The sequence below is a fragment of the Hippocampus bargibanti genome, linkage group LG04, assembly GCF_051943395.1.
Source record: "Hippocampus bargibanti isolate YZ-2025 linkage group LG04, ASM5194339v1, whole genome shotgun sequence".
Taxonomy (NCBI): Eukaryota; Metazoa; Chordata; class Actinopteri; order Syngnathiformes; family Syngnathidae; genus Hippocampus; species Hippocampus bargibanti.
The window spans coordinates 1,322,501-1,332,656 of record NC_142737.1 but is presented as its reverse complement, the minus strand read 5'-3'; the positions used below and the strand labels follow the sequence as shown (position 1 = coordinate 1,332,656).

At 42.8% G+C, this 10,156-nt stretch overlaps 1 protein-coding gene across 1 annotated transcript in view; it reads right to left on the bottom strand.

The window, feature by feature from the left end:
* Window positions 1–415: 415 nt before the first annotated feature.
* nf2a (NF2, moesin-ezrin-radixin like (MERLIN) tumor suppressor a) overlaps window positions 416–10,156 on the bottom strand; it is a 20,233-nt gene continuing 10,492 nt past the window's right edge. The window contains exons 11-16 of the mRNA XM_088993470.1: window positions 9,509–9,631; window positions 9,051–9,268; window positions 5,775–5,877; window positions 3,247–3,365; window positions 2,953–3,112; window positions 416–1,666 (exon numbers count right to left, since the gene is read on the bottom strand). Of these exons, the coding sequence (XP_088849596.1) occupies window positions 1,616–1,666; window positions 2,953–3,112; window positions 3,247–3,365; window positions 5,775–5,877; window positions 9,051–9,268; window positions 9,509–9,631 (774 nt within the window). The 3' untranslated portion in view covers window positions 416–1,615. The remainder of the gene's footprint in view (window positions 1,667–2,952; window positions 3,113–3,246; window positions 3,366–5,774; window positions 5,878–9,050; window positions 9,269–9,508; window positions 9,632–10,156) is intronic.

Here is a 10,156-nt window from a genome sequence, read left to right as displayed (position 1 = left end):
CGCTAGCTAGTAACAAATCCAACGAACTGACCCACCAACAGCAAAGAAAACAGACCAACTAAACATCCACCTAATTAAATTGGGGCTCACGCAACCCAAGCAAGCAAGCAATCAAGCAAGCGTAATGAGGCGGTTTGCTTTATTTTCTAGCGCTTTTGGTTCCTGAACCCCTCCAGGCTATGCACCAGTCGTGGCATTTGAACCTTGCTGTGAGATTTCCAGTGACGTCAAATGCCATCCCGAGACGATCCGTGCTTTTACCTTGCAGCAATGTGTCACTTTTGTCGGTACCCCCATACCCACACACCCCCAACTCCCAGACACCCAGGGACGCCTGTGCGGGTCTGGCGGCTACAGGGCTCGTCAGTCCCAGGGAGCCCAAACGCGGCAAAATAAACACATCAATCAAACGCGGTAGAGACATGGGATTTTATTGGAAAAGGGGGGAAAAAATATACCTTCCGCATATCTGGGTGAAGGGGGTATTCGAGCACATATTGACGCATAGTCCTCTCCTCTTTCATCGAGAACTGCTTCATGTCATCACAAAGAGGGTACAGCAAGTCCTGAAGAATGAATGTCTCTCTGTGTCTTTGTTTTGTCATATTGTCTCTATGCTGTCATATTATTTGTTATTTAGTTTTTTTTTTTGTTCTTTTGACTTCAAGACGGCGCCGCGAGAGTGGCTGCCTTTCCAGCAGCTCATGTATTTCGTTTTTCTACTTTCATTCCTTTCATCACTTTGCTGCTGTGAAATGTAAATTTCTCCACTGTGAGACTAATAAAGGCATATCCAATCCAATCCAATAGTACACTGTACAAGACCAGGATCCCCCTCATGATACATGGTTAGTGATACGTGGAGAATAAGAAGTTATCATATTTAAAAGTCCCATGCTTAGCTGGCCAACCAAACAATAGGCTCACAGTCAAGGCGCAGATGGCCACAGGCAATCTGAGTGAAACAGACACAGCCCAGATAAACTGTCATCTTCATCTAGGAGATCTGGCCTTGGATAGAATTTAGGACTTGGGAAACTCCTTCGTCACAGGATGACTTGAAACTCCCTCACAGGAAGACCTCATTAGCCAGGTTACAAATTTATCAGTTCATGGAAAAGACAACCAATTAAATTATCTATGTTTTATTCCTTACAGCTGCTGGTGCTCAGAACGTCCAGGGGCGTGGTATTATAATCAAGAAAACTATGTTTTACTAATGTCTCACTTTAATTTGCATATATTCTCAATAAATAGCTTGGCAGAGGGTTGCAGAATTCAGGCGTCTGTCATGAATGGCTGTGTCTCCTGCCGGCAGTAAAAGACAATCTTTCTGGGTTCGAGCCTGTCCACAGTGTCCGATTGAACATCTCTGACAGTTAGCTAGTTACTTCCGAGCAAAATGTCTTCTGTAACGGATTTGGGGCTTTTTCGAAACGTGGACATCGGCCAGCGTTTAGTGAGAGATATACGCCATTACTAAATATGAAAAATATGAATCCCAAAAAAAAGGCACAGGAAAATCAGCATTGTGCGTCCGTGAGGCCCCTGAAGATGCCGCCGTAGTGGTCTCGGTAGTCCCTGTTGGCGACAAAGAACTGGAGGAGACTTGCTTTTAGAGTTCCTCAAAAAAGGCAACTCGGGATTTGGTGCTCTGTAGTGTCAACTGCGAAGGAAAACCAGAACGTCGCCATCAGTTCAAGTGGTTCCGCATGACGTTAACTCATTCACAAATTTATTTGGGAATTGAAAATATGACTTAGAGCGCCATTCCAGAATTTGTTTGAGGGTTTTTTTTCATGCTTGGGTGCTGATAAGCACTGGCCATGGCCTCTGACATTTTTTTTCCACAAGGGGGCAGTATTTCCGTTTTTCCATGTTACCACGTTGTTCAAGGTTCAGCTAGTGTTAAAAAGCTCTATAAACCAATATGTATGGAATGCATTGTATTTTGGACAGTCACCCTCATTTCAAGCTCATATAACTCCAGACCCATATCATTTAGGAATTAACTCTTTTTTTTTTCCTGATGTAAGAAGAGTCTTAGGCAGAGGTCGGGAACCTTTTTGACTAAAAGGGCCATAAAAGTAAAATATTTAGACATGTTTTTCAGTGAGAGCCACACACATTTAAAATAACGTTGTGATAATACTCACCATTAATAAAAATAGTTTTCTGTTCCTTGTGATTGGTAAAAAAATCCAGCCAAACAATCGAATGAAAGTTAACTTGCCGAGTCCAGAGGCGAAGCTACTGCTAGCTAGCCTGCACACTGCTCATTAGCTTGCACACTTGCTTTCTACTGTCTCTCAGAAGTATATTGATGCTAACGTTAGCATGAGGCTTGCCAAAGTTCCACTGATATTCAACTGTTTCATTCATGGTATTATTTCATTGCAAATTAGAATCACGGAAGAACACAAAGGCGAATCTTCCAATTTTTTCCTCGTTAGCTAATAGATAGATAGCTCGATAGGCAGCCAGCTAGCTAGACAGCTAATAGATAGCAAATAGATAGATCACTAATCTATAGCTAATAGATACTAACATGTTGCAAATAGATAGTTGGGTAGGTAGCTTGATAGCTAGAGAATATATAGCTAGCTAGATAGCTAACCAGCCAGCTAGAACCAGTTTACGTTACATTAGTCCGACAACCGCTGTCGGGGTGTGATTAGAGCATCAGGGGAGAAGTTTTCTTGACAGCAAAACCTCGATAGTGATCGAAGCGCTACAGGGCGAGCTTGTTCAAATAGCCAAAGGGCACGCAACCGCACTGCCACGTGTGCGCCTTGTTGTCGAATGACGAATAAAAAAAAAAACACAAAACACGGCGCCGGCAGGTGTAATCGGATTAATCCTCGGGTAATCCGATTAGCGGCCGCAAAGGCACACAAGCAGTTGATAAACTCTGAAGTTATCACATTAGCATTAGCGTTAGTGTGAGGATACCTTCTTGAAATTGCTGTGCTTGCTAGTTCCCTGCTCGGCGTTGTGGTCATGGACCACATCCAGCGGGCTCTGCCGCTCTTTCAGTTTCAGGCTCTCGATCTCCGTCTTCAGCTCATTCAGCTGCTCCTGGAGGTGCTTGCTCTTCTCCATGTACTCCACCCTAGCGTAAAAAAAAGTGGATGACAACTGTGTGACGCTTTGTTTTGTTTGACTTTACTTCCAAGGATATATGACAGCCACGACGGCCATTTTGTCGGTAGATTTGAAAAGGTGTTGCGGTTATTGGCGACTCACTTCTCTTTCTCGATCTCCATGGAGAGTCGCTTCATGTCCGTGTCTTTAAAGTCAAAGCTCACGTTCTCCTTGCTGAAGCTTAGCTCGGGAGGCATGCAGTCCATCGGCGGTGCGGGGTACTGGCGCGGGAGGAGGAGGACGGATCACCAAAACAAAATCCCGATACGAAAGCAAATTTAAAACGTACTGGCGGCACAGGCCGTGTCTGCTCCTAATAGACAATCTAAATGGAAATCCTGCGCTTGTCAATGCAAAGTGGCGACGTCAACGCATCCTGGCAGAGCATGAGAAGCCAATTTGAGAGCCAATAGTGCATGTGTTCGGGCCCTGTCACACGTATTTAAATGCTTGCGTTTGTTTTTTTAGTTTTTTTCTTGGGGGGGGGTGACCACCAGCAGTGGCAAATACTTGACGGCGACATCTATCCATTTATCCATCTCTCTCTCTCTCTCTCTCTCTCTCTCGCTGTCTCTCTCTCTCGCTCAGTAGCGAGGTAGGCAGGTAGATTGATTGTTAGATAAATAGATTGATTGCTAGATAAATAGATTGATTGCTCGATTGCTAGCCAGAAATAAATACAGTAAAGTCTCGTTATATCGATATTCAAGGGAGTCCGAAAAAATATCGATATAACCGGGACTATCGATATATCCGACCCTGTTTGCATGTAACTTTCTCTGTACGTGCATAGAAATAGTATCGATATAACCAGGACTATCGATATATCCGATATCGATATAACGAGACTTTACTGTACAAGTAACATCTGACTTACGACCGGGTTCCATTCCGTCAAAACGGTCGTAAATTGAAAAGAAATAAAAATGCCTGACGCGAGGATCACGTGATCATAACAAATGACGACACGCTGGCATCTCCTATATGATGGGATAGTATACGATGTCAATCTGTTGTTTTTAAGCAACGTTTTCTATTGAATACTATTATATACCAAAATGTTGACAGTTCATTTATAAATCTTATCACTTTTAGTGTCATTTTAATCATTTTATTTTATCGATCGTTATTACTGTGTCGTCGCACACCATTTCTGTTGAGCCAAATACGCACCGCTTCCCACGCATGCGAGCTGTCCAAAAATGGCTCTCCCTGCTAACGGAGAAGCCAGAAAAGATCACCTGTCTCAAAGAGGCGACGGCGCAGCGTTTGCCTCGCGGCGTCGGTGGACACCCCTCCCCCGATTGCTGTGCTGTCATGCTGGAGAAAATTGTCGTCACATCCCGTAATCCTTTTGGGATTGTTCAGTTTCTGCACCACCGTGTGCGAGTTTCTTCTCTCCATTGTCGGGTTTCCCATTGCCCCACCCCCACTTGTCGTTTTTGGTATTGTTTATTTTTGATTATACCCCTGGTCCTCTTTTTGGGGACCAGTTCTTTGTGTTGTAGCTTAGTAAATCCTCCTGCACGGACCTCTGTCTCTCTATCGCGTTGCTGGCTGTTGCGGTGGCAGCTGTAAGATTTAAAAAAAAAAAAAAAAAAGGTCTGGTGGTCGTAAGTACGGGTGGTCGTAACTCGTAACGGTCGTAAATTGGATGTTATCTGTAAATACATACATAGATGGATAAATTGTTATCTATCTAGCTATTTCTAGCTAGCTAGCAGCGAGCCAACTCGATATATACATAGATGGATAAATATCTATCTCTATCTAGCTAGCCAGCGAGCCATAAAAAATATACATAGATAGATAAATATCTATTTATCTAGCTAGCTAGCCAGCTATCCATAAATAAATAAATATACAGATGGATAAATACCCATCTATCCCTCTATACATCTATCTATCCAGCTAGCTAGAAATGGATAAATAACGAGGTAGCTAGCTATTTATCGATCCATCTATCCATCCATTTGCTTGTTTAGTTATTTAAAAAAAACATTAAATAGAAAAGAAAAGGTTTTTAAAAACAAAGAAAAAGAGTAACCGAAACTACGTCTGAGGTTTTTGAAACTGGAATTGTTGTATTTACGGCCCGAGTCCAACCAGTCAGCGGTGGTCAGGTGAAATCAAGGGAATTGCTTACAATGTGTGCGCGCCATGTGTATGCATTTCAACAAAACTAAAAACAAATTAAAATTGATCAAACAAAAGTCAATGCTAAATAAAAACCACACTGGTAAAATCTCAAACCATGATGCATTTACGAAAACATGGAGTGCTACGTTAGCTTTCGTAGCTAGCCTTCGACTGGCTAGGCTACTTGTGAATAAAACGCGTGTACTTGATGTGCGAACTGAAACTCCAGCAAAGGTCTACAATGTTGTGTGACCATTTTAATTAGACACTCAACAACTGACCAACTACTGATCAACTGCCACATTAGCATCTTTAGCTAGCCGCTAACTGTTCGAGTCACTTGTGGGCCGTTTTGTGGCGTGTATTAAATCAAGTCGATTTCATTCGGTGACCAAATTCAAGATTTCTATTTTGTTGTATTGACCATGAACAAAGTTTTGGAGGATTTCACGTTAGCGTCCTAGCTTGTTTTTCCATCGTAAGCGCATTACCATGTACACCCTGCTGGTGATCTCCAGGAGTTTGTGCTTTGCCCTTTGCTCGGACTGCCTGGCTTCCAGCAGGTCCTGCTTTAGCTGATCTGCTTCCTTGGCCCTGCCAAAAATAAACAAAAACAAAACAAAACAAAAGGGTTACGATCGACCTCCGGAACACGGCGCCACTCGAATGAAGCGAGGGAAGAAAAAAAAAAAAAAAAACGCAGCAGTCGAGCTAAAATCGTCGATACGCTTTCAGACGTTTATTGAGTGAAACAAACTCGCACAAGAAAAGTCAAGTTACCGCTGGGTTAAAGATTTTAACCTTTTATCTTAGAAAAATAAATTCAGATGACTTGATTGCGCCGGAGGTGCTCGTTTACATCCGGCGACCATTCTCGTGAAACAACTCGAGCTCCATTTTAGTTCCCGGTGAGAGGCCAAATAAAGGAGACCGATTAAAACGTTCATTTGATTGAATACAGATAATTGCACGCTAATAATGTTGCTATCTCGCTGGCTACCTTGCTAGCTATCTATTTGCTAGCTATCTAGCTGGCTACCTAGCTAGCTACCTATCTATTAGCGTATTAATTGTATGATTACACTATTAGCAGCTGTTAGCATAGCGAATGCTAATATTTGCTGGCCGCTAACAGGCTAGGCTCGCTATGGCTATGTTAAGCGCTCTCATTAGCATATATTTCCTCACTTTACTTCTTTGTTATTTATCTAGCTATCCAGCTGTCTTTGTGTTGTCACGTTATTTGTTGTCGTTTTTTTGTTCTTTTGACTTCAAGACGGCGCCGCGAGAGTGACTGCCTTTCCAGCAGCTCATGTACTTTCATTTCTTTCATCACTTTGCTGCTGTGAAATGTAAATTTCTCCACTGCAAGACTAATAAAGGCAAATCCATCCATCCATGCATCTAGCTAGCTACATAGCTAGTTATCTATTTGCTATCTATTAGCTATCTTGCTGGTTCGCTGGCTATCTGGGTACCTATCTATTAGCTATATGGCTATCTATCTATTTATCTATTAGTTATCTATTAGCTAGCTAGCTAACGTTCTCTTTGAGTTACTTCCGCGTTGAGTGAACGCTGGCGCATGTGGCTGCCGCTGCTCACCCACAGAAAAACTTATCCCGTGACTGTAAAGTAACATTAAGAGTTTTGAAAGGCGCTTAGAAATGAAATGTATTATTATTATTATTATTATTATTATTTATCTAGCTAGCTACCTAGCTAGTTATCTATTAGCTATATTGCTGGTTAGCTGGCTATCTAGGTAGCTATCTATTAGCTATATGGCTATCTAGCGATCTATCTATGAGTTACCTATTAGCTAGCTAGCTAACTTTCTATTTCAGTGATTCAACTATCGAGCTAATTATCAGAATCAGAATCATCTTTATTGCCAAGTATGTAGAACACACAAGGAATTTGTTTCCGGTAGAACACGCTGCACTAGTATCGTCGTCAAAAAAACTGCTAAGTGGCACTATACAGTTCCATTTTGGCTACTGTTGAAAGAGTTCAAAGAGTTAATGGCTTGGGGGAAGAAGTTCTCTATTAGCTATCTAGCTAGCTATCCATTAGTTATCTATTAGCTAGCTAGCTAACTTTTTTTTTTAACTGTGTGAGTTATTCAACTATCTAGCTATAGCTTACTATCTATTAGTTATCTATTAGCTAGCTAGCTAACTTTCTATCTGAGTTATTCCGGGTTGAGTGAACGCTGGCGCATGTGGCTGCCGCTGCTCACCCACAGAAAAACTTATCCCATGACTGTAAAGTGACCTGAAGAGTTTTGAAAGGCGCTTAGAAATGAAATGTATTATTATTATTATTATTATTATTATTATGATATTATTAAAAATGATCGCCTGATAGGATTTCAAGTGGTCGTCAACACTGGAAAGCAGGTATTCCCCAAGACGTGAATGCAATGGTAATGAAAATCTGCGTGCGGGCGTGCGTGTCGAAAACCAAAGATGAAAAGTCATTTCAAGCCTGGCGGCGCCGCGCCAAGCAACACGGGATGATGTGATGAGAGCGAGTCACGCCGTCAATTCATACGATTAGCCGGCGTAAATTAAAAGCCGCCACGCTGACCCGCAGCAGCGAGCGGCGGAATAAAATCCAGCCAGGCGATAAACCGGAATAAAGAATGTGCCTTTTGTTCTTTTCAATGGGGTGACTCGCCGACTCAAAATTAGATTGAGTGTATCGGACTGCATATCATCTGCGGTGTGTGCGTGCGTGCAAAATCGGGTGGTGGCGATTTGAAATAACTAACGCGCCGTGGTCGATGAAAGCAAAAAGGGAAATCAGAATTAAAGTGCTGGTCAGACCTCTGGCTATGTTTTTCCTTCCACGAGTGGGCAGCAGATACCTTTTGTCCATGTTAGGGCTATCTAGCTGTCTATCTATCTAGCTAGCTATCCATTAGTTATCTATTAGCTAGCTAGCTAACTTTTTTTTAAAACTGTTTGAGTTATTCAACTATCTAGCTATAGCTTACTATCTATTAGTTATCTATTAGCTAGCTAGCTTTCTATCTATTTGAGTTATTGCGGGCTGAGTGAACGCTGGCGCGTGTGGCTACTGCTGCTCACCGAGAGAAACAACTTATCCTGTGACTGTAAAGTGACCTTGAGAGTTTTGAAAGGCGCTTATAAATGAAATGTATTATTATTATTATTATGATTACATGTCGCTATTTGGCGGCTAATGGCTAATGCTTTTCTAGCAACAGGGACTATTTGGCCAGCTAACGTGTCACCGACTGACTCCATGCTAGCAACAAACGAAAAGGTATTTGCAAACTTGGATGCTGGTTCCGAGATTACCTTAGCGCTAGCTAGGATGAAAACTGTGTCAACAATGTTCTTATCCCGTGACTGTAAAGTGTCCTTGAGAGTTTTGAAAGGCGCTTAGAAATAAAATGTATTATTATGAGTATTATTATTATCCTTTGCTATCTATTAGCTCTAGCTGGCTATCTGTCTGGCTAGCTAGCTGTCACATATTCACTATCTAGCTGGCTGGCGATCTAGTTAGGTATCGATTGGCTAGCTAGCTAGCTTTCTATCTATTTGAGTTACTTCCGGGTTGAGTGAAAACTGGGGCGTGTGGCTGCCGCTGCTCACCCACAGAAAAACTGATCCTGTGACTGTAAAGTGACCTTGAGAGTTTTGGAAGGCGCTTATAAATGAAATGTATTATTATTATAAATTGGATTGCCATTGGAGCGGATTAGCAATGCTACGCAAAATGGCAGCCGTCACCTGCGTTGTGACTGGTCGGCCATCTTGAGGGCCATCCTGTCGGCCTCCAGCATTTTGTGTTCCATGAGCCGCCTTTCCTCGTGACCCCGCATGGCCGTGGCCTTGATGCGCTTCATCTCGGCCTCCGCCTCGGCCGCCTTCTGGGCCAGCAGCTTGGCTTCTTCCTCTGCGATCTGGGCCTTCTCGGCCAGGAGGTCCGCCGTCTGCTCCGAGCGCAACTGCCGAGGGAAGGGAGCGGAAATACGGGATTCTGATTCATGTTGTGGAATATCAATGAAAATATGTCTGCCAAAATGACATCACGGTTGCTCCTGATTGGCCGTTAGCAAAGCCCTGAAGCAACCGTCGTGTCGTTTGCAGTCGAAAGCGCGTCGCTAAATGGCCGCCCCACGAGATGGCTAAATACGGTCGGTTTTGCTTCGGTGAAGTCGAGGACCAGACGGTTGTTTGCAACCCACCAGGGCCTCGTTGGCCATGCGCGCTTCGTCTTGCAGTCGAACGAGACGCCGCTCGAGCTCGTCTCGCATGCGTTCCGCTTCCTCGCGCCGCTGCTTCTCCTCGTTCAAAAGCTGCCTCTCCACCTGGACAGACAGCCAGGCGGGCCAGCCAAAATCAGAACAAAGCTAAATGCTAACGTATAACGCAAAAGACCACATGGGTAATTAAAATAAATACATAAAAATACTCATCATTTTTTCCTATCATAACTATGTTAGCTTAATGCTAACATAGAATACGAAATTCTAAAAACGGGCTTATCAAAATTAGCATTGATGCTACAATAGCTACTAAATCGATGCTTCGTCAGCGAAGTATCTTGGATAAGAAGCGAACAGATGACGGCTAAAGAAACCTTTTCAACGATGGACCACTCCTTTACGACTGAGAGCTTACACAGACGAATAGCTACTAAAGTTATACTTATTGTCGTGTACCCCCTCCTTTGAAAAAAAATAGCTAGCTAGATAATCAGCCAGCTAGCTAGCTAACTCGATAGATAGAGACAGACAGACAAAGATTTTTTATAGCATCAATGCTAATTCCTATAAGCCTATGTTTGGTATTTCATATTCTATGTTAGCATCAAGCTAGTAGAATGTGAGTCG